At 43.3% G+C, this 25,329-nt stretch overlaps 2 protein-coding genes across 3 annotated transcripts in view; one reads left to right on the plus strand and one right to left on the minus strand.

Moving 5' to 3' along the window:
• The first annotated feature begins 8,285 nt into the window (after window positions 1-8,285).
• Window positions 8,286-14,232, plus strand: cox4i2 (cytochrome c oxidase subunit 4I2). Its single transcript, XM_083976345.1, has 5 exons — window positions 8,286-8,468; window positions 10,108-10,207; window positions 11,074-11,244; window positions 12,869-13,000; window positions 13,801-14,232. Exons 2-5 carry the CDS (start codon window positions 10,108-10,110, stop codon window positions 13,932-13,934), a joined length of 537 nt encoding a protein of 178 aa, XP_083832471.1. The 5' UTR covers window positions 8,286-8,468; the 3' UTR covers window positions 13,935-14,232.
• Window positions 14,233-14,439: 207 nt separating this feature from the next.
• bcl2l1 (BCL2 like 1) overlaps window positions 14,440-25,329 on the minus strand; it is a 35,428-nt gene continuing 24,538 nt past the window's right edge. For both annotated transcript variants that reach the window (XM_083976343.1, XM_083976344.1), the window contains exon 3: window positions 14,440-19,090. In XM_083976343.1, the coding sequence (XP_083832469.1) occupies window positions 18,947-19,090 (144 nt within the window). In that variant the 3' untranslated portion in view covers window positions 14,440-18,946. The remainder of the gene's footprint in view (window positions 19,091-25,329) is intronic.

The raw sequence follows: 25,329 nt of genomic DNA on the forward strand, positions 1-25,329 counted from the left end.
AACTGTTCGTTAGGGTTAGGGATTATGGTTTATTTTGGGTGTTTAATGTCATTTCTTTAAAAATGTCCTTGTGGGACGGCTGGGGTCCAACTTACTGTGAGAACACAAACATCCATTTTACATCTGAATAGGCAGGTACAAGCAGGTTTATTCACAGGTTAACAGGCTTCAGAAGGTGATTAACATCTTTTACACCGCCAGCCAAGTTTACCTTTCTGTTCAACTGCAAAGGCCCATATCGTTACATGCAGTTACACACACACACACACACACACACACACACACACACATAACGTTAGCTAACATGCTCGCTCATCCTTGGTTTGGGGTAAGAGTCTCCACTTCAACTTGTCAATTGTTTAAACTTATTTCAGGGCTGCAGCTCATTCTTTCATACCTGAGCATGTGGTGATTAAGAGCACCATGTTGGACAGGTGACAGGTGTGTCTATAGTGTGCCCAAAAACGGCAAAAACTACATTTTGCATTGCCATGTGTTGGCAGATGTTAGCGAGTTTTTGTGTGTTTGTTTTGTAAAGGGGCTAAAGCAAAGTTCATGGACAGACTTTTTGATTAGTGGGGTGGTGCCTCGGGTGGTGCGCGCTGCGCAATTTAAAAATGTTTCAACATTTTAGAGCAAAAAAAATGTGTGTGTGTGTCCTGCGGCTTCATGGATGTACTTCATCAATGTAGAAAGATCAAAGGGGGAAAAAGGGAGAGAGAGTGGAAATAACTGTTCATACAGATAAAAGCCAGTGCGTCCATCACTAGCTTGGAGCCAGTGTCTATACCATTGGTATAGTGGCTGTTTTGTGAGGGAAATCAAACATAAATGGTACATTTCGCTAAATTAGCATGACCGATGCCAGGCAAAGAAATTTGCTTTGCTTTCTGTCCAGGCTCACAAAGACAGGGTGAGAAGCTGAGGGGAGCTCGAGGAGGCTCAGGGTAGAGCTGCTGCTCCACGTAGGAGCGGGTCGGTTAAGGTGATCTGGACGTCCCATGTGAATGCTTTCCTCCTCTTTGGACATCCAGAACAAACTGGGCAGGTTGCATGGACGTGGCTGAGGATGGAGGACTTCCCTTAGCCAAGGAGCACTGCATGCAGCCCCAATCCAGTTTATGAGCTGAAAACAGATGGATGGAGGGTTGATAGGACGTATTGAAGAATTAAGCACGCTGACACGATGAGTATTCTGCATGAACTGCGGTAAATGATCAAATAATGAAATGTAGGCTGCCTGTATGTTTGTGGATTATGCATGCAGAGCAAGCAGTCGATCACGGCCACCTCCCAGTCCCTTTCATCCTTAGTCATGCATCGGTGTTCTCTTTGAGGGGATGCCAATAAGGGGGCGAGGGCAGAGGGCCCACCAGTGCAACACAAAGCAGCAGAGCAGAATATGGCAGAAGCGATCGGGAAGAGGAATAATGAGGAAGAGAAGGAGGAGGAGGAGCAACATCATTAGCATGGGAGCGATGGCAGTATGACCCAGTTACGCACAATGCCTCAAGGGTGGAATTGGAGGGGACGGACAGTCATGCAAACTCACATGCCAACACACACACACACACACACACGCACACACACACACACTCATATTCTGCCAAGGTGCGGACAAGTTCTACAGGAAGGACAAGGCCAAATGCAACAAGCCTGGACATGCTGAGGTTAGACGGTGACAGATCGAGCCAGGCACGAGTCTGAGGCTCTCACACAGAGGAGGAGGAGGCCGAGCAGTGAGAATGATGCGAGGCCACACACACACAGCATCACACTGGTTTTTTTTTTTTGCTTTCTGTGACCTACATACTCCATGTTAGAGGAATTAAGGTTTTCTCGCAGACGCATTCTCTTGACTGATGAGCAGACACTCGCAGGGCTCGCTCCTTCTGCCTCTCTGCCCCGCGGTTTCCCCTTGGCTGAGCAAAGCCATCAGCGCTGTTACTGTACGTACAGTTACCTACGCCGTATACGAAAAAAGGGATGAAAGGGGAAACTTGAGAGGAGAAAAACTTGCAAAGCGCAGTGGAATCACAAGGAGCAAGTCACTCTCCTGCAGGGCACACCGAATCGAATTCTTTTTAAAAAGCGACGTGACGAAGCTTCATCTCGGCAAAACTAGGAGATGATAAAGGATGACAAAGCACTCTGGGTGTCACCTCTCTCTCAGCTGCCATCAGTACCAAGAGCCGTCAGTGTCAGTGTCAGCGAGCGCCGGGGCTGAATCTGTCTTTTGTCAGGGTGTCAGAGAGGAAACGAGCTCGAGCAGGCCACTGAGAGATCTGGACCATTTTAAAGGGGGTTGCGTTTGGTTAACGTACCAGATTGACTCCAAACTGACACTCCAGGCTGATCTACCCCCACCACACACACACACACACACATCCTTGTAATGCTATCTTTGAGAGGACACTCATTGACATAATGCATTCCCTAGCCCCTTACCCTAACCTTAACCATTACTCTGAACCTAATTATAACCTTAAGTCTTAACCCAAGTCTTAACCCTTAAACAGCCCTTGGAAAAAGTGAGGACCGGCTAAAATGTCCTCACTTCCCAAAAATGTCCTCACTATGTTGGTTAAAAACTCTTTCCGGTCCTCACAACGTATTAAGTACAAGAACACACACACACACACACACACACACACACACACACACACACACACTTCAATCCTCATTTTTGCTTCTTTATTGTTATGAAAGCAGACGATGGGTGAGCACTGCACAAAGGGGACAGGAGAGGTGACGGATGGCAAACGTTTCCTCCAGAGAGATGGAGTAACATCTCCAATTCTAATGGGACAGGGGAGGGCGGCTGAGGAGGGGAGGGGAGGGGGGTCACAGTGGGGTGAAACCCTGCAGGGAGATAAAGGACAGAGTGGGATTGAGGAGGAGAGAGGGAGAGGGGGTTGATTCGGGGTTATTTGCACCGTCACGGTCCTCATCTAATTTCCATAAATGAATCAAGGACGCGTGCCCTACTGGGTTCGCGTTGTACTCGCAGCTGCCGTCTTGCCCTGACAGACGCCACGTCTTCTTCACTACGTGTCGACAAGGGAGCAGCTTCGTCAAATTAATTTCTGTCTGGAGAGGTAGGACTAAATGCACTTCATCAAGCTCCACTTGACTTTCCATCGTTTAATCATCCGTGAGCCGTCTTCGCGTGTACTTCTGGAAAATCTGCCGGGCACCAATCACGTTTCGGTTACTTGGTTTCGGCCTCTTTTCCAGAAATGAAAACTGAAAACACAGCTGGTCGGGCAGCATGAGGCCTGTTGTTGATGATATTGACAATGGCTCTCGCAAGAAGTTGGAGCGCTGACAGACACACCTGAGTTAACTATTTAATGTAGAAAGGCAGGTAATGTGTGTTTGAGGGAACACTGCACAGCATCAGTCAAGTAAATGAATTGTCATGGAGAAACAGGTGAAGTCTCAGATCATTCAATAAAAAGGTCTTTACTTTAACAAAAAAAGTTGTGCATGTGGTTATTTTTCCAATAAAAGATATACTATGGCACAAAAATACCTATTTGTATGATTATTATTATAACACATTAGTGTCTTGTCTCTGAAACGTTTTCTTTGTCAAATGTGTCACAGCCATGTGTGCTGCCTCAAAGGTCTGTGGTGTGCTGCCATCTAGTGGACATTGGTGGTATTAACAATTAAAGTAACATAATCTAAAGGGTCAGTCCACATAAATGCAATAGTTTCTAATAGTGTTTAGCCATGCAGGTAGTTTTAGTTTCATATGTCCAGGTTAAAAGTAAGTTTGCCCCCCATACAGTAGATAAAGAGCCTGTTACCTCTGTCACGATTTGGTTCAATTCAAAAACAGAGCTAAAAGAAAAATGAATAATGGACTCTTACTTATTTATGAGGTGACACAGAAACACAACTCCAAAGTAATGATAATGTCACTTCACCTCTACTGCTGCATGTATAAATATGTCTTTCATAAGGTGATAAAATGCTGATGTTGTGTGTGTGTGTTATGTGTGTTTTAATGATCATAGGAAAAGGTGCTCATTAGAGATATAATGATCCCTGTCATTTTAAATTAGGATTGCAGGTACTGCTACTGTAACGCACCCATAAAGGATGTGCAAACCAAACTGCCAAGCGGTCATTGACCTCTTGGCACAACGGTTTGCATCGTCGTCCGCTGTGCGGGAGACCAAGGTTCGAACTTCACCTAGGGCAGTCCCAACCAAAACACAACGCAGAGGGCCAGATTAACATCGGCTACAGTGGTGCCGTGACCCGGATGCCCTGGGTGGAGTGAGTTCAGCGGGGGTGAGAGTAACAGAGGGTCCGGGTGCACTCACTCACCCATAAAGGACGTGCAAACCAGACTGCCAAGCGGTCATTGACCTCTTGGCACAGCGGTTTGTATCGTCGCCCGCCGTGCCGGAGACCAACCTGGGGCAGTCCGTACCGAAACACAACGCAGAGGGCCAGATTAACATCGGCTACACTACGACAACTATCACCAACAACAATAATAATAATAATGTTTAATAATTTAATGTTTTAAGTTTTGGCTGTAGTTGGTTGGGGTGGAAATAACTTTAACTGTTTATACACATGTGTAACGGAGGTCCGCGGGTATAGTCACAGTTACAAGGTACCAGTAAGGAGAAGTGACGGCGTGTGGCGGCTAGCGGTACTGAAGTTAAACTTACTCTCCCATAAAAGACGTGCTAAACCACTCGCCAAGGGGTCATTGACCTCTTGGCGAAACGATCGGTCACACATGATGTGATGAAGTTTGTTGTGCTTTTGAATTATTTTGCATTAGTCTTTCTAATAATTCCACATTTTCTACTCTAAGTATGGACTGCCAAAGTTATTTACCTCTAACTCCACCACTACTAAACTGTCAACTGGCTGTAAGATTTGTAATATGTCGAGTAATAACTAGCTGCTGATATGAATATAAAGTAGAGTATCTGCCTATGAAGCCTTGAGTTAAGATTCAAAGTAGCCTCAAATGTAAATGAGTACTTAGTTCTCACTATTGCACTTAAACCAACACAGCAGCAAGTGTAACATGAGCACAGCTGAAGCCTAAAGAATTATAAACTAGATAATTATTCATGGGCACTTGCCTGTTCCTGCCAAACTACATTGTCATTCTGAATGTACTTTGACCTGAGTTAGTGGAGGGAGCAGGTGAACATGCAGACTATGAAACGAGGTAGCGTGAGTGAGCTGTAGCACGTATACTCACTCAGGGTTATATAACACAGCAGTTGTGTTGAACAACAACACACTTACAGTGGCAAAACACCAGACTGACTTCATCACACCACACCACAGCTGTGGTCTGCTACATTCCTCTGTCCATATCAAATAATCCCAGCTCAACCCTATTTTATGGAAAATCTTATTGCACAGATTGTACGTTAAGTGTGACAAGAGTTCTATTCAAAGTAATAGCAATCGGATCTCAGCTGTGGGGGAGCTAAGGTCAGGTCCTTGTAAGAGGACTCAAGTAGACAAGAAGACACAGCTTCTGAAAGTTCCTCTGCCAGTGATGAGTTTGTGAAATTAGTCCTAACAGCCTTTCAGATGCTGGAACAAGTGAAGACTAGCATGACTATAATAAATCTCTTTCATGTGAATCTTTTTTACCCTGAGGGAAAAGACAAACAGTCGCCCGTCCAGTGAGTAGTTGATTGTTGTTGAACGTTGAGGTGTCAGAGTGCCAGAGGCAGCGAACACTACATACAAATTCTGGGCCTTTTGCGGAGTCATGTTATTGCAGCTGCCTGACAGAAATGTTGGTGTAAATTATGTCCTGGAGTCTCTAAAGCACACCACTTAATCAGAGGCGTTAACAACACAGATCAAAGGTGTAATAAAACTTGTGACATTTGGAGTCTAGGACACTTATCGTTCTGAATAAACATAAAGATTCAGATTGTTGTGTGGAGCTTCTGCTTAGTCCTCAAGGTTGTTACAGGGAGTAAATTTGACACTCTTGGTAATTCCTTCATTTTCATTGTTGAATCTTGCAGTGAGTTGAGGAGCCCAGACCATCTATTAAAGTCCTGGAGGATGTTATGGTGTGTGCTGTATCACGTTACAATCGACGGTTGGGTTAAGAGGGTAAGGAAGAGTTTGACGTTGAGATATCTGAAATGTTTGACCACGGAGATGTCCTCAGGGAGGACAGCTGATTCAGGGGATATACCGGTAAGCAGATTTTGACCAATTAATCTTAAAACCTGACAGGTTGCAGATGAGTTGCAGATGTTAAAGGATTTAGCATGAAGGGCATCATGAAGAGGCAGATGGACATGGACTCAGGGGGAAGCCCTGCCGGTTTGATCTTGCAGTGAAAAAGGCAACAAGCACATTTTGCCTGTCAAGATCATCGCTGATGGAGCAGCATACAGTCTTTTAATCATATGGACGAGATGACCCCTCCAGCCAATCAAACCTTTTGCAGCATCTGAGCACATGACGGCCACTGGTGTTTTATCATCTTTGCTAACATCAATTTTATTTTGAGTGTCTGAGATTCTTGGCAGATTAACAACGACGTATAAACCGGTATAAATCATGCAGTGTTTTAGTCATTGAGCCAGAACCTTGGTTTTAGATCTAGATAGTAAGATCTTTATCCTTCTTTACAAGTAAGGTGGTAAGAGCCATGTTGACTTCCCCTGGTAAAACCACTTTGCTCTTTCGAATTAAATTGAGTTCTGGGAAAAAGTCACCCCATTAAAACGCCTTAACCATCTACACATCATGGACTAAATCTTTAAGTTCCTCTGGAGTAACAAGCTCATACAATTATTTGGAATCACCGTCCATAAAATACAATCCACCTCACTGAGAAAACCCTTGTATTTAATCTACTTACTACTTGTATAAGAATAAATTGAAGAGAATAAAAGGACCTTGTGTCATTTATCTCCTTGAGATCTCTAATTGCCTCCCCTAATAGATGGGATATCTGCATATTGCTCATTTGCACAGACTTCCATGGCCAGTAAAGGACTTGGTCATCCTACGCATCAGGAAATCTTTAAACTACACCCAGCCTACCTTCTATTTTTTCTCTTTTGGAGAGTTACACTTTGCTTGTGTTGTGGTACATCTTCTATTAAATCTTCTAACTGACTCTTAAAATATTCTGTGGTCTTTAACAGAGTCTACATTCAACTACACCCAGAATTCATAATTTTCCAGCAGGGTTGTGCTAAATCGACACCTAGGTGCACAAGGGGAGCGTTTTCCAAGCAGACCAGTAAAAAGGACACTTTGATGTTTGGAGTTATTGGCAGTAAGGACACTTCACAAAGATGGGAGGAAGGGGACAGGTAGTTGACTCTAGAAAACATCATTTACATCAAGGAAAAGAAGGAAACGTTATCCAGGTGTTACAGCTTTGCAGGACAGCTGAGGCTCCTCTCATCTACCTAAAGCAGGAGTCCATACAGCATAACACGATCTATTTCTATCTATTAAACTTACAAAAACAATATCTTTATCTTTATGTGATCCATTTAACACCATTTACTGCACATTCTAATGCTGCCTATAGCTGCATTTTAGTTAGAGAGCTCTGGGCGGCGCACACGGCCAAGCAGAGTGGGGTTACTGTGAACAAGTCCTTATCTGACCCTCGGGACTCTCGCCCCTCCTCCTCCTCCTCCTCCTCCCCCTCCTCCTGACTCCGCTGCACTGCCGGTGACCGTTGGCTGCCTTAACCCGCCCACAGACAGTCAACCGCAGGGCAGTCCGCCAAGCAACAGTGGGATAATGGTGACCCGGTGCCAACCTGCCCTCATGGAGGCATTAGTTAGTGTAAAATGTGACGGCTAATCTTGTCTGTGTGTGTGTGTGTGTGTGTGTGTGTGTGTGTGTGTGTGTGTGTGTGTGTGTGTGTGTGTGTGTGTGTGTGTGTGTGTGTGTGTGTGTGTGTGTGTGTGTGTGTGTGTGTGAGTGAGACAGAGTGTCTTTCTTGACTCTCTGATAAATAACACTTTCACTATGCACGCGCCGCACTTTCCCACTTCCTGCCTGCTGTAAAATATAGCCCCGTCTGTGTCCTGAAGTAACCTCACCTGAAGCGACCCCGCAGCCCACCATGTGAACAAGAGCTGTTGAAGTAAAGAGAGAGTTTGTTGTCGTGTGTGTGTGATCTGCAAACTAAACTCGACCCACTCTCTCTGCCTCTGCCATTCCTATCAAAGCTTTCTCAGATTGTTTACTTGAGCTGGTTTTGGTCACACTCCTTTATAAGCTCCCTCCCTCTGCCCTACTCTCTCTCTCTCTCTCTCGCTCCCATCTCTCTCGCCCGCCCACCAGTTGATTCCTGCTTATTTTTATGTGGCGATAAGAGCAGAGACGCAAAAACGGGAAAGAAGTCCTGCACGGCCCTTTTCTCTTAGGATTTGCTCTTTCTGCTGTTGCACTTTCTGATCCACTCCCCGACACCGACCGTAAGTATCTGCCTTCAGCTGAAACAAGTAAACAAGACTATAATAGGCAACACTGAGGGAGATGACAGAGGAAAAGATACCCCCCCCCCCCACTCCTTCCCTTACCCCACACAGCTAGGGAGAGTGGCGGACGTGCAGAAAGGATAGTAAACCGTGACATAGATCGAGCTGAAAGATTTCATGAATTGCTTAAATGTGCAGTAGCAGCTGTGTTAGTACAGGAAGCTAAAAAAAAAACAGTCTCTAGACAGAATAAAGTATGTCAAAACCCGCTGGTGCTGTATCTAGAACTTTATACCATATTTTAAAAAGTATTACCTTGTGGTTAAAAACATTTCCTCGTCTGCATGTTCTGTCTCTGCAGGAATAAAACACTTGAGAGAAAAAGTAAACATCAAGGCTGACTGATAGCCATTACTGGACGCAAACAATGCTCCCTCCAGTTCCTTTTATTACGTAATAAACTGTGTTGAGATAAAGAAAAGAAACTGCATGGGACAAAAATGGGAGTGTTTTTCTTTAAATTTGTTTTAGAAAACAGGTCAAATCGTTTGCCTCTCTTCTGTCCCTCTCAGAAGGTCAGCACGGACTCTTAAATTGAATACCTGCCAATATCCGCCATTTTCAGACGCTGTGTGCTTGTGTGTGTGTTAGTATGTGTGTGTGTGTGTGTGCGCAATAAGCCATAGAAATTCAGCTGAAAGGACAAAAGCAGCGGGAAAGAGATTAAATCTTCCAGCATGATTTAAATACTATTCCTCATCACTAACAAACCTGGAAAACAAATTGAACATGAATAACTTTCCACATCAAGTTAAAAAAAAGGTTGGTGCAGCGTTGTCCACGTGGTGTCATCTGCTGCGTATCACTGACCCTCAGATTCACCCAACACCCACATCAAGGACACACGCTCTGCTTTGGCAATTAGTTTTAAATTGAATCTGATACTGTGCTGATGCATTATTATGATGTGCTATCAAGTAATTTTTCATCCAGACGATCTCTATAAAACACAAACATTATGGACTGTGAACACTTTAAGAATTTTTGTGTGTAAATGTGGTGTGTGCATATTTTTGTTTGTGCAATAATTGAAAAATAACCTAAATATTATCTTTGCCTTTCATTGAACTGCTGGTTGCACTCGCAGCTGCCCTTTAAACGCTCCTCTCACAAGTAGGCCTACAACCTGTGGTGCCTTCAGGTGCTTTGATCCTCTTTAACAATGTCATTTACTTTGTGACAAAATAATACTAAGTGAAAGTTAACAGCTGCACAAGTAAACAAAACTACACTCAAAATATATAGGCCTATTTATTCATTACTTTTAGTTCACTTGGATAAAATGCTGGTGGTTTTTCTGGAATGTTTTTTAAGGAATAACTAATTTATTAATTTGTTTAAATGTATCTATTTTTGTTCATTAAAAAAACGTCCAAACCTAATTCAGTCATCTAAATTTAAAAGTAGGTCACCTCCTTACAGCTGTGTCCTGGAGCTCTGAGACATAACTTAGGTGCTAACTAGCTACTTAGCCGTAGCATTTTGTGAGAAGGTCACTTCGTAGGAATTATGAGAGTTTACTGAGCAAATCCTGTTCACCTGTATCACCGTGTGTTGTTACCTGTGTTGTTTCCAGATGTTTCACCTGACTGCAGGGCGCGTAGGAGGGCTACTGGCCAAGCGCGCGACGGCGACCTTCGCCACCAGCAGCGCGAGGATGGCGAGCCACGGTCACGGTAATTATCACATCCGCCAGGTAAATTAGTTCCTGTGCGGTAGTAGAGAGAAGGAGAGAAGTCCCCGAGACTGAAACAGGAGGCGGGAAGTTGTCACAAATATAACAGTAGGCCTATGTCTATGATACACAACAGGTCAGAGGTCAAAGGTCACTGCAGGGACCAGACAGACAGACAGACAGACAGACAGACAGATAGATAGATAGATAGATAGATAGATAATGGCTTAATTTTCCGGTCAATAAAGTACAGTAAAGTAAAGATGGAGAGAATTGACACAAACTGAAAAAAGCTTCTTATTTCCCTCTGCAATGTGGTGAAACTGGATTATAAAGCAGAAGAAAATGGACATATTCAACTAAAATACCTAAAAATGTAAAAAATAAAAAATAATAATAACAAAACGTATTTAACTACATCCCTTGAGTAAATGTAATGATTTGGGTACAATCAAATTTTGTCACTAAAACCTTTGGAAACACTATTGGCTGCCATTGTGTTTGTGAAAAGTATAAAATAATAATACAACTGTAACTAGGTCAAAGGTCTTGGTGTAAAATCTGTAGACCTTTTTAAAAAGCTGACTGGAAAATATTTTCTGTAACTGGCTGCTACACAACAGCCTGAAGTATCTGTTTAAAAACAGATTCAAATCAACCGGCTGAATTTAAATAAAAGCTCTCAGTGTTGTAGATATTATGTATAGATATTGATAATGTGCCTCTGTCATACCAGCAGATGGCGCTGCTGTACCGTCATGACTTGACATCATCAAGTAACATTTCCTGGGTTTTTTAAATGTCTCTTGACTGAACTTTGCTGCGTCATTTGAAAATATTATGACTCTGTCACCTCTGTCCATCCAGATGTGGCGGAGAACACAGCCACAGACATGTCTCAGCCGATGTACTGGGACCGCACGGACATCCCCCTGCCTGACAGACCCTACAGTGACGCCCATGGTCCCTCTGAGAAGAGCCTGAAACAGAAGGAGAAGGGACCCTGGGGCCAGCTGTCCAAAGAGGAGAAGCTCGCCTGTACGCCACACACACACACACACACACACACACACACACACACACACACACACACACACACACACACACACACACACACACACACACACACACACACACACACACACACACACACACACACACACACACACACAATAAAACACTGAAACAAGTTGAACACACAGGAAATGAATCATCATCAAAAGTAACACTCCATGTATCTGACAGCTGTGGCTGCTGTGCAGAGTAAGATATAAAAACCTATGAGCATCTAAAATGTTAGTATATGTTACATCATATGTTACATCATAATGCAACAGGAACCATCATCTATTATTATATGATAATATAACTTTGATACCCTCTGATAGATATTTACATTTGATAATGAATGTTCTTCATATTGTTATGATTCTTATTATCACTATTATTATATATAAATAAAACTTAACATTCAAAACACATGATGAGTTTAGAAAACACAATATGTTGTTCAGGAATTCAGATTAAATCAGCGGTTTCAACTTTCTCCACTCGTGATCGCATGTTAAAAGGGAAAAGAAACAGTGTCTAGTTGTCACATGTTTCACTTCTGACAGAAAGATTTCCCCTCTAAATTTCAACTTCTACTTTCCTTTGAAGATCAGAGAAAAGTACAAAATATAAATTTAAGTTTGCACAGCAGAACTTGAGCAGATTGCAAACAGAGGGCTTCTTCCTGTTAAAGGGAGTTTTTCTTCCTCTGTCACTCTGTCAATTGTTCATTGTTGTAACTGTTGACTTACCATGATACTGTGAGGCCTTGACACAACTGTTTAAAGTGTCTTCAGATCATTTATATGAGATTTGGTGCCTGACAAAGTACTGTATATAAAGTAGCTATCACTGCTGTAGACACTACTTTAAATATAACAGTTTCATTGTGGAGGTTCTAGTGCCACCTTGACCCACTGTTACGGTTTTGGTTGAACTGGACTCAAATCCAGACAGATGCAGAAGACACAATACACAGTACAATAAAAAAAAAAACAATGATTTGGCTTACTGGGAGCACAAAAACAACACACACTAAGGCAGGGACACAGCCAGAAAACATAGAGAAGGAACGCAGGGCACAGAGACAGGAACAAAGAAGCAGCAGAGACACATAGGAGATCTGAAGATGAACACAGACGAACCAACAAAAGAGAACAGGTTGAGGTTAAATACACAGGGAGAAGCGATACATGAGGTAATCACATGAAGACAAGACACAGTGAATTTCACAATAAGACAGGAAACCAGAGACAAACCATGACACCCACCACATTAAAATGCTTCTCTTCCACTAATGCATCAGTAGCAATTTAGCTATTTATGACAAACATCATAACATATCAGTCAGAGGAGACATTGTACTTTTACTTTTGATACAAATGTGTCTCTACTGAGTACCATCTTTTGCTTCATGAAACAAACACAGAAGGCCTCACATGCAGATATTGTCTATCATTATACGTGATCTTTTCAAACTAAATGACGACTGGTTTCCCTCACTGTGAATGTGTTGAATGTGTTTCTATTTCTGATACATTGACATGTCTTCACTTTTCTAATGTCTTCCCTTGGCCTCTGCCTCTGCCCTTTGCCCCGCCCCCCCCTGCAGTGTACCGGCTGTCATTCTGTAAGACCTTCCCAGAGATGACGAAGCCGTCACACCAGTGGAAGACCGTCATGGGGGGCATCTTCATCTTCCTGGGCTTCACCGGGCTGGTGGTCTGGTGGCAGAAGCTCTATGGTAATAAATCAGCCTTGACGTCACGCGCTTGTGTTTTCTTGTCACGTAGACGTTCAGAACTGTCGATGCAGAAAAATGAGTGACTAACAACATTAATGGCGCCTCTGCTCCTTTTAAAGGGATGGTTCAACATTTTGGCAAATTCTCCTATTGCCGTAATTCCTATAGTGATAGTAGGTTCATTACTTTTGATTATGTTGTTTTGAGATCCGCAGGGCAGAGACGTGAGCTGAACACAATGAAGGTGAACGGTACAGGTCCCCTGTCCCTAATCAAACTCATAATACACAATCCAACAAACTCCAAAATGCTCTCGTGGACAAGTTGTGACCTACTGTACACATTCACCATGCTATGAAATTATCATGTATAATAGTAACATTACGACTTATGAAGCAAATACGTTTTTTAAATCACTCCGCCCAGCAGTTATGTCTGAAATGTAGTTCCGGCTACGCATTTGCCTCCAACTCATAATGTTATATGATTATTTCATAGCGTGGTGAATGTGCAGGTCACAACTTGTCCACAAGAGTGTTTTGGAGTTGCTGGATTGTGTATTTGATGAGTTTGATGAGGGACAGGAGACCTGTACCATTCACCTCCATTGTGTTCGCTGAGCAGCCCACGTCTCTGCCCCGCGGATCTCAAAACAACATGCACCGATAATTAAAGGAGATGAACTATGACTATAGAGATTATGGTGATAGGCGAATTTGCCAAAATGTTGAACTATCCCTTTAAGTATCCAATGTTCACTGATGCACTGTGTGTCTGTGTGTTCCTCTTGTTTCCTCCAGTCTACCCTAAAACCCCCAGGACCTTTGACGAGGAGTGGCAGGCCAAACAGCTGAAGAGGATGCTGGACATGAGGGTGAACCCCATCGAGGGCTTCTCCGTCAACTGGGACTATGAAAAGGGTCAGTGGAAGTAAAGGGACAGGCTGGACTGGGGCGGTGGAGGTGGCTCACAGTTCGGACCCGACACTCCAGAGCTGGGCTTTGTTTCCGCTCTGGCTTTGAATGTTGTATCGTCACTGTTAAAAACCACTAGAAAGATAGAGCTCATATCCACTGTCGGCATCTCTGGAGTCTTCACTTTACTGCACCACCTCTGGCCCTCAGTCAGTCAGTCAGTCAGCTGCTTCTCCCCCCACTGCTGCTGCCCTCGTCATGGTGATGACCACCGTGTCCGTCCAGGTGGAGCCGTATGATAATAAAGTTTTACTTGTGTCTCTGTGTCTTTTGTTGTATCAGTGTGTACGGAGTTGTGTTTGTTTGAATCTGGATGGCAAGAGACAAATCATTTACATCAGCAGGATACTTCAGGTACATTCAAGGTTAACCTAAAGGTTATTTAGATTATAAAGAACAAGATCAGCTTCTTATAGGTGATGTGTTGTGTTCAGGGACAGGTCTCCATATAAATTGAAAGTAGGAATATTTAAGGAACAATATCTTTCAGTTTTCTTAGTCTAAAGCACTGATCTGTCTTACTGATACTACATAATGCTACACATGCATGCATCAGAACTATTACACATAACACTATAGGATGCATTCAAGGGTTGCAGTTTTTTTTTTCTAAAGCTGTATTTTGATCTGTTTCTGTCTCAAATACCAATCCCTCCATGTACTGTATGTGGCTCTTTGAAACAAACAAGGTCTTTGTGGTTTTCAGGTAAATATCTCATAAACGGCTCTCAAGATGAACTGTCATGACCTCTGACCCATTAGCCCAGACTCTGGAAAAAGACAGAGACAGACTCACCACATCCTCCAACATGTTTTTTTTTTTTTTTTATAGCTTTATTAGTTCAACGTAATTTAAAGTTTTTACAATGCCATTCTAAGACTTACAAACAGACCATTGGACATGGTTGTTCTAGACTCTTATGACCAACAAAAATGCACCAGAGACCCAACTTTTTTTTTTTCCTTTTGAAAATATCCTCTTGCTTTGTTTTTTGCATTTTCTCGCCTAGAAGCAGTTCAACAACCCTACAAAATAAAAGCACAATGAATGACAATGCACATCAATGCAAAGATGGGTTTTTTTTAAGGCCATTTGAAGGGGCACAATTATGCTTTTTACACCAAATATAAATAATGTTTAAAAGCCATCAGTTCAGTTTTTCTTAAATATGTTACTAAGCTAACGCACTATTCTAATTAGTTTAAATAACTAGCATATATATTTACATATAGAAATACATATATATGTAAATATATATGCTGTCACGCTTCCTTCATTTGTGCCTCCTTCGGGAACAGAAATTCACACGCATGCACACACACACACACACACACTCACACATATGTAAGAGGGGGGTTTGCCTGGACAGCAGAGAAAAGTCAACGAGCAGCTTCTTGGTGTGACACACACTAGAAAAATATAGAAATATATACTGTACTGGAATGTATGAGAGCAGAACTTGGCTAATAAGATGCATTTAGAGGGGGAGACTCATCGGTTTGTTTTGTTGTTTTATTTTGGTAAAGTGTTGCTTGGTTGATTTTGAAGGATGAGAGATGAGTCCTGCTTTGAAGATGGAGGCACAGCTGCTCTGACAGTGCAGTGATGGGTGTTTTTTTTCCCTTTAATGTTTCCTCTGTGTGGCTCCACACGGCTGAATCTAGAGCTGAACTCTGGTTTGATGAGCTTCAGACGGTCCCTGTCAGTCAGCGCACCGAGGCCGTGTTGTGCTTTATATTGTTCTGCTTTAGCACACAGGGACATAGGCTACTGTTGTGAGCTGGAGACTGGATTTGGAATAAAATCAAATTTGACGCAGTTGGGGGATGCGGGGAGGAGAACACCCCCCACCCCCCACCACCATTACCCCACTTTCCCCTCCCTTCCCAGTAAATTAACGGAGCTGCCAGTTGTTGGTGCGTGAACACCAGGCGACAAACACTCCTCCGACTCCAGCTTTAAATTAAAGATGGAAAGATGTTGAGAAACAAAGACGAGGTCTCCTTCTCTCCGTCTCTTGTGGACTACATCTGACTGGCAGGTGTATGTGTATGTATGTGTGTGTGTGTGTGTGTGTGTGTGTGTGTGAAGCAGCAGGTGGGCCAGCTGTGACTGACACACGTGACTAGGTGCAGTGACAGCCAGGGGAGCGCAGAGGAAGAGGTGGAGCTGGATGGAGAGGGGGAGAGGAGGAGAGACGGATGGAGATTTGACAGATTGGAGGTATCTGGGGAGGACAGGGGGGACGGGGGGGGGGGTGGGTGTAGAGGGGCTGGACTGTGAAAGCAACGCGTGGATAACTAGGAGTGAGTGTGTGTGAGATGAGATGAGAGACGGAGGCTCTGGCGTCTAGTTTTACGCCTCTGCAGCCTCAGACGGCGGCTGGTTTCCTTAAGACGGTGAACAGACACGCCGCGACACGTTCCTCATCAAACTGAAACCTGTGATGCCGAACTGCGTCGTCTCTCCTCGTGCACGGCAGCAGCTGCAGTTTGCTACATCAACGTCATGTTAACTCTGATGTTTGCTGAGATGAAACATAACTCGGACTAATGGCAGCGATTATTCAAACAGCACAGTGGGGGGAAAAAAACAAAAACAAAAAAAAAACAGCAGGAATAGTTTTCTGTGAGAACAGTGCAGCACATGAATTGGTTTTATTGCAAAATTATCAGTGAAAATGACTCTGATACTTTACTTTAACCCCCCCTCTCCCCACCCCCACCCCCACACTGAGTAGTGCATGTAAACAACTATGGCTGCAACTTATTAGTATTTCCTCAATGACTTGATATATCCTGATAAAATGCTATTGAAAACGTTTGTCTATAGATTGAAACCCAAAGATATTCAGTTTATTGTTATAGGTGTGATTATTGATTATTATATATAGAGAGAAGAGGTAAAAATTTCACATCTGAGAAGCTTTAACAGGTGATTTTTTTTTTTTTTTTTTTTTGTCATTTTGGTAAGTTGATCAACACAGTTTTCAACAATGAGCTCCTGTGAAGCTTCTGTAACTGGACAATGAACAGATGATGAGCGACTGACAGTGATACATCGCAACTGCTATTAGAACTGGAGCGATGAAGCGGGCCAGATTAATACAGTGGCTGATGTGAGCTTCCTGCAGACGCAGTGATTAGGAGATAAGAACTGCTACAATTACACATTAGCTTATTGCAGGTATGTCTGTTTCAGTGCATTTGTCAGCTGACTATAGTGACAACAAAGAGCAGCAAAATAAAAGTAGGCTTTTAGATTTAATTTAGAGATAGTATCATTGTCAAGTTTCCCTTTTGTTTACCTCTTAGTCATATTAGGAAAAAATATATATATACTAAAATCAGCCAGTTTACTACTAGAAATAATAAACGCCCAGTATCTAAATAACAATTCAGAGTTGGGTTTAAGATGTATATACATAGAAAAACATAAATTTAGCTGTTATTATGCTTATAATTGGAGATAATAGAGAATAGATTATTTATTTATTTAATTGCTCGGTGTCTTCATGAAAACCCACCCCAAGAGTGAATTGTAAAATTTCTAGTAACACACCGTTAGTGTTCAATATGAAATCATCAATCATCAATCATTAAACATGAGTGAAGCTGCGTCTCTGTCAGTCGTTCATTAACCGCTGATACCCCAGTTTTGGATTCTTCACAGAAGCTGTCCACACACATACCTTAATAAAAATGTTGTTAAAGCTGCTCACAATTACATTAGAGTGTATTGTAAATCATTAATTGTTTTGATGTTGTTTGTCGAAGCAGAATGGAGGGGCAGGGCTTAAAGTAAAGTGTAACCACAACGACAGCTTGACATCCAAATATCCACATGTGAAACCCTGAAGACTGTTGGGATCAAAGAGTCTCTCGTGCTGTTGAAAGATCCGTCTAAAAGTCTCTGTGACCGGTGTCGCTCTCTTCCGTCGAATGTGTGTGTGTGTGTGTGTTGCTACAGTATTTGCTGCATTATTTAGCTACTGTGGAATAAACACGGGTCTGAGCCACTGCACGCCGCTCTGTCTGTGCTGCAATCACGCCGATTCACTGACTTAACACAAACAGGGTCAGATGGAGGCAGAGTGAGCGACGGTGAGCTCGGTGCAGCTCGGCGGGAGCAGTGGGGTTTTAATGTTTCAACAAATCCAAAAAACCAAAACGCACCAACGAACACAAACAAGCAGAAGATTAAGTTGATTTAGCTCCCCACAAGGTTTTTTTTTCAGTTTAAGACTCTCATTGTTTTCTCAACCAAAATCTCTCCGACTCCTTTTTCGTTTCCCAGTCACACCAAACCTAAAAAAGCATGAGCACAAAACAGTCAGTGTATGCAGTCATGGAGTATGATGTTATACTGTGTGAGTCGGTGATCCAGGATGGAAACTACAGGAGCTTTTCAGGGACACATCCGTCTCCATATGGCACATACAAAGCTATTGTGTGAGGGGACGTGTGATGAAACGAGCTTCAAGATGAGACATGTAGAGCAGCCCAGGCCCACTCTTTACATCAGACAGGTCTGTGCAGACTGGAAATCAGTTTTAGTCTCTTTTGAGATTGAAAATGAGAAACAAAAAATTTGTTAAAACTAATACATACATACAAAAAAATGATACAGAAACAAGAAAGGGAACAGAAATAACAATGATTCAGTGAATTAAGGAGTAATATGCCTGTCTCTGTATAACCATGCACATTTCACCAGGGTGGAGTAAGGTGGCAACATGAATACTAATAACTCTTCCTCTTCTGTCTTCTTCCTCAACAGTCCAACAAAGTGAGGATTCTCAGTCCACTGTGTGAGGGAGGGGAAGTAAACATCATCAGTTCTGAGGAGACAAACAGGACCTTCATTTCAACTTTTACGACGTGTACGCTGAGTGTAGTGAAGGAGGTGCGTGGTGGAGAGGGCCGATCGTGGGAGACGGGCGTCGAGACTTTCGTCGTCCTCCGGCTCCTCTCACAGGCGTTTCTGGGCGATGAGTGAGCCCACCACCACCCCGGTCACCAGGGTCATCCCCGCCAGCAGCCACTTCTTGAAACTCTCCTGAGACCTCCTGGTCTCTGCTGCTGCGTCCTGCCCGAAGATTTCAGCAAAGTGCTCCTGGAAGACAAGGAGAGAAGGAAAGGCTTAACCCCAGGTAGATGAATCGATGCTTCAGGACGATGTCTACGAACGGAAACTGAGTTTCACTTGGACTTTTGTACTTAAAGTAAGCCAAGAGTTCCCCTTAGACCAGTGTTTTTCAACCTTGGGGTCGGGACCTCACATGGGGTCGCCTGAAATTCAAATGGGGTCGCCTGAAATGTGTTGATTTTTTTTTTTAAAAACACCTTACTGATAAAGATATATATTTTTTTATTAATTATTCTTTTAAATATTTGACGAAAAACACCACACACAATCTTAAACAACTGTATTCTATACTTTCACTTTTTTGAATATAAATCAAGTTCAAACAAAATGCAGCATATAAAAATATCTGAGCTGGCACATCATGATTGTGGGGTCGCCAGTAATTTGTGATGTCAAAATGGGGTCACAAGCCAAAAAAGGTTGGGAACTACTGCCTTAGACTCAGGTGAAACATCAACATGACGGCACTAGCTGTTAACAGTGAGGGGATCAGCGTCTGGAAGTGGTTTGTCAGTTTTTTTGTGTCCAACCTTGAATAAAACAATGTCCACTGTTACATCTGTGATGACATCAGCAGCTCTACAACTACCTACTAGCGAACATGCAGCAACATTAGCACAATCATTTTCATCATGAGAAGAAGAGTTCCTCCTGTTCCTGTACGTATTATGGTATAGATATGCTGGTGTTTCACATTGACAAAGTTATGGTGTTGAAATGACAAATGCAACCAGCCCGCGATCAAGATGAGCCTTCAAATTATTTGACTAATTCCTGTGTCTCTTGTGGTTAGGTTTTAGGGGAAACAACGCATTCAAATTGTAGATATAGTGTGGTTGTCGGTTTTATATTTAGGTCATATCGCCCATGCAGCTCTAACACCAGGGTATTTGCTGCTGACTATGTGAAATACTGTATATTCAAATATGGAAGAAAAAAAAAGCATGCAAACCTGATCACTTCCCAAAACACCCATTTAAATAAAAAAGCAGCCGCAGACAGGTTTAGAGAGTCAGGTAGATTCCCTTCTATAAAGGTCTGCGGGCCTCAAACACAATGACGACTGCTGAGACACCCACATCTGGGTATTCATATGACTGTGTGGAAATTTCCACTCACCACAGCAAACGCACAGGTAAGGAACCATCACGACCAGTGAAAAGCCCCAAAAGCCACCTGCACACTCATAACAACGTCTCATTGATTACAAGGGAAAAGAAAAACATTAAAGCCGTGAATCAGAAGCTGCTCACAGGAGCTCAGTTTACAAATTTTTCCACTGAACATCCCCTCGTGCTGCAGGCGTCCCCTCCGTCCTGCAGACCTGCTGTTGTTGCCGACATTCTCTCCCACCGTTGTCCTCGCTCTGCCAAGCCTGCATTGCCGCCCACTGAAATCATTTCCTGGAAATGAGCCGCGGATCGTGCAGTTTTGACCTACGGCCACAGGGAGGCAGCAGCGAGGCTCACATCTTATGGACAAACACAACTAGTGGATCAGCTGAGGTGGACCTGGCCCTACTGAGTCACTGCCGGTGATGAAGTCCATGTTGACGGAGAGTCTTAGCGGGAAGACGGGAGAATTAAATCTGAATAGAGGTCACATGACTAATTCAGATTCAGTCTGATAAAGTTGGCAATTTATCAGGTGGGCCACAGGGTCATCTGGAGGCCGTTACTGACGGGAACAGGAAAGTGAAAGGACGGAGCAGGAATCACTGAGACGTAGAAAGAATGCAGGGGGGGGGGGGGGGGGTTTCTGGAAACAGTAATGAAGCAAAGTAAATCATCAGAGCCGTATCAAAGGAGTTACAGGAACACGGGGCTGCTCCAGAGGAGACTAACAAACTGACTTGAAACTCCCGACCGTGAGCTGACAACGGAGGAAGCTCCAATAACAGGAATCACCATGACAACAGGTAAATTAAGCAGTGCACAACCTCTGGTTTCATCCACAGATGGGAGACACGGTGCGTGAAAGAGTCAAGACACACGGCAGCAGTGAACGAGTTAAAGTGGTTTAAAGGGTCGGTGAGTTAACACAGAGTTGTTCACCGGACCATTTAGCCCCCACACGTCTCATTCAGCTGCGTCTGGTTCAAGACCCAGGACTGATCTCCTGTGTGATGTATCTATGGACACCGGCAGCGTGAGAAACATGACATCATCACCGATCATGTGGATCAGTGAGTAAGGAGCTTCATGAGGAGCAGTTCCAGTATGTGGACTGCAGGTCTCAGTCCCGGGGAAACGGTGGTGATGATGAGGTGACCTGCATCACAGCGGTTCTCGGTCGGATCCTGCTGTTGACTTTTAAAGCTCTTCGCAGCCTCTCTCTGCGCTGCGCACCTGACCTTTGAACAGCAGGAACCAGCTCGTAGCCTGAGGTCTTTTAGTCGTTCAAAGATAAAAAACCAAAGGCGATGGAGCCTTAACAGTCAGAGCCCTGAAACTGTGGAGGGATCTGCCTGAGGAAATCAGATCAGCAGGGTCAGCGGCCTCTTTTAGATCTCTTCTTTTATTGTGGAGCTTTTCCTGATTTCTGTACGGCCTGACTGATTTAATGGGCAGATATCAGTTTCAATATTGGTGCATGTGTTGGTCAATAATTGCAGTACTTGAACTGCAAACTGTCTGGGTTTCATTTAGAAACTAGAGAATGCATTTCCTGAAGGAAATACGGGTGAATGCTGAAAGCTGGAAGCTGAATAAGCTGAATAAATTGTTAAAACAATGCTGAATAAGCTGAATAAATTGTTAAAACAATGCTGAATTAAGTGAAGAAATTTGAAGAGATGAAACAATATATGAAGAGTATGAAATGGTTGGAAATTATTTGAATTGTAGGACTGACGGGGGCTCGTGAAAACGTGTGTAATTATTCACCATAGGCTTCCTTGTTCAGTTATTTATTGTTAAACAGTTACGCGCCAAACCAACAATATGTATTTGTCACATGTCTTTGAACCATGTTTAATAAATATGACAAACACAGTTTCTGTATGTATACAATAATATCAGCTCATTAATCACTTATTGGAATTCTTTACTCCCTATTGGTATTAGCGCCAAATATCACACTTTAGACTTTGATTACAGCATTGACTGCAATTGCTTTTATTTTGGTTTTACTGATTACTACTCATCGCCCCCTGCTGGTGACACAGCTCTTGGTCTATTTGCACTAAGACACTTACATTGTCTCTGTTGTAATGTTTTCATTTCATGTTTGTTTTGCTGCTTGTGTGAACCACTCTGGGTGTAGAAAAGTGGACTGCAAATTGAGATTAATATTGTGATGGGAAGGACTGTGCACAGCAGTGGTTACATTAGTGAGGACGGTCCTCTGAGGATGATCTGATGTCCGGTGGGGATCTTGATCTCAGTCTGCTGAAGTGAAAATTAATGAGCTTCGATATCGACCCGATCGATAGGGAAAATGAATGAGCGCGTCCTGCGGCTCCTTAAGGCCCTGACACTTGTTGTATTGTTGAAAGAGGCGCTATCAGTTAACAGACTCACAGTCTGAGTGTAACAATATGAGGAAGTGAAGACAAAGTGACAAGTCATGATTCAGAGGTGTTTTACAGAGAGAAAGGGCTTTTGGGGGGGGTCAGAGCTGCTGGGTATCATTCCTCAGGAATTTGGTATTTTGTTTGATAACAGAGGTGTGGAGGCCCGCATGCCTCCCCGCCCTGGCGTTTCCCCCTGCCAAATGTGTGACATCATCACCACCAATGGACCAATAAAGAACGGACTGAAAACCCAAACAATGAATCTGACTGGTCTCTCAGGAAACGTACCAACAATGACATGCACATAGTTACAGGATGACTTGTAAATATCTCAAGCATGAGCGGGGATGTTGCTGCATTCGACTCGTTGGTGGCGTCTGCAGCGCCGTGATGCTGCAGTCGAGTTCTGAGGAAACCAATCTTGGCTTTGCAGCTCGTACTTCTAAGAACATGCAGGGTGGAAATGTGCCGGCTGAAGATAAGAGATGGTGCGGAGGAGATGGTGTGGTGGTGATGACCTCATTTGTGCTCAGTCCCTAACCAAAAAAGTGACTGACAGCTCGATGCATGTGTCATCGCAAGTGCGCTGATGGTGTGAACCTATTTATAGCAACATTTATCTGATTTTCTCCACAGATATTTAGTATCACCACGCTGATATTCAATCTGTTGATAAAGCAAACAATTCTCATGAAACCAACGATGAATGATTAAGAAAACTGTGAGAACAGAGATAGACTGATCCAATCCAATATTAGTATTGGGTCCTATCTATGTTGGTAAAAAATTATTGATTAGATATCGAACAGATGGCGATCCAGATTCCAATCTGCAGTTTGTGCATCTGGTTTGTCACACTGAAGAAGAAGAGTGAGCTGCTAGGAAACACAACAGAAGCTAAGCAGGTGGCAACAGAGTGTTAGCAGCTGGTACTGTTGCACTTTTATTTTAAACATTATTATTAAAACTTTTAAATTGTTGCTGGCTGCTAGCCTAGAAATCTAGACGCACCCTAGCGGCAGCAAATATATTTGCTCTGTAGGTGGGTCTAGAAACGAGCCATAGGAACTTTTTGAGTCTCGAACACCGATTGTGTTCACCAATCATATCTGTTTAGAGAGTCGTTGGGCGGTCTTAACGCGATGACGACATACATCTTAATTGGCTTGTCAGGCTAACGTCATCCTGCTGTTTGCTCTGATTGGTCGTAGCGCTACCCTATTGACCCTTCGTGTAAGCCCCGCCCCCTTGGTTACTGTTGCTACGGCGGGCAAGCTTTCACTCCCAGCCATGCTCCTGGCAGTATTTGGTATCGATTTCAAAGGAAATATCAGCAAATTTCTGGATAAACTGTTCTGAGATAATAGAGAGAAGAAGTCACAAAGATCATTCAGAGTTTTCAGTGACGTGACTCGCGCAGGAGGATAAAACATCTGTTCAGCGACAGGACTGGACAATGTACAGAGCAGCAGTAAGGACTGGTAATTTTACCGTCTATCAACCCACGAAGACTTAGGTCATCTCACTGGTCATGAAACGTTGTCAAACTGCAAGTCTTTGGCCGATTGTGAACCACATACAGCTTTCGCTGCTGTTTTTTTTCTCCCACCGCTGTATCAGTCAGTGAAAGCAGTCCCTGCCTGGAGGATCCCTCGCCTAAAAGCTCAGGTAAAAGCCGTAAAAGTACAGCTGTCATTTCGGAGTTGAACATAATAGGTTGTCCCCATATTTACACTTGCTCAAGTCGAAAAAAAAGTCAGCTCGTATCTGAACATCTCTATATTGCTGCTGCCGCTGCCGCCGTAGTAGCAGCAGCAACAACAACATCCTTCTCTACAAACAAATGTTTTTCGTCCTAGTCTCAAAATGTGTCCACAAAAGCAAACGTAATGACTCACTGCGGAAAGCTTGCCAGGCCTATAGTTACGGTTGCTAACGTAGGATTGGACAATAGCCGTTTGTGGGAGGAGTTGGCGAAGGGTCAATTGCGTGCAGAGGCAGTTTGAAAGACAGCCTTCATCCCGCCCCCTGGATTGAGCCGAGGTCTACCGGTCGTTGCCAGACTATACATTTTAATGATATAGTCTGGCTTGTCAGGCTAGCTGGCTGCTGCAGTATCCCCGATTTAATTTATCCTTGTCTGCTGAAATGATTTCTTTACTTATTTGAAGTTTATATATATATATATATATATATATATATATATATATATATATACACACACACACACACACACACACACACATACATATATACATATATACGCACACACACACACACCTCTGTCTGCATCAGTCACTGCACCTTGGATCTGTAGCGCAGGTTGTTGGCTCAGAGGCAGCCAGGCTGCTCTCACATGAGATCCTTTCATTCATGGTTTCACTCTGTTAAATAAACATGCGCATACTTCCACTGTGAAACACTTATCAAACATCCTTGAGAAGCTTTCACACTTATGTTTAGATCGGAGCGCCGGGTCAATGAGTACTGGCGGAGGAATTTATAAATATGTGCGGATCTGAAGGCTTCGCTGGAGACATGGGCTCATGTCATGCAAAGTTCAGTCAAGGCTAGAACAGCTTGGCCCTCGCATACCGACTCTCCCTACCAAGGCCTGTTAATGACTGGGAGGAAATCAAAGAGACTCCTGACTGTCTCTGTGTGTGAGGAAGCTGTCGAGAAGATTAAATAT

The sequence above is a fragment of the Trachurus trachurus genome (genome assembly GCF_905171665.1).
Source record: "Trachurus trachurus genome assembly, chromosome: 7".
NCBI classification, from domain to species: Eukaryota; Metazoa; Chordata; class Actinopteri; order Carangiformes; family Carangidae; genus Trachurus; species Trachurus trachurus.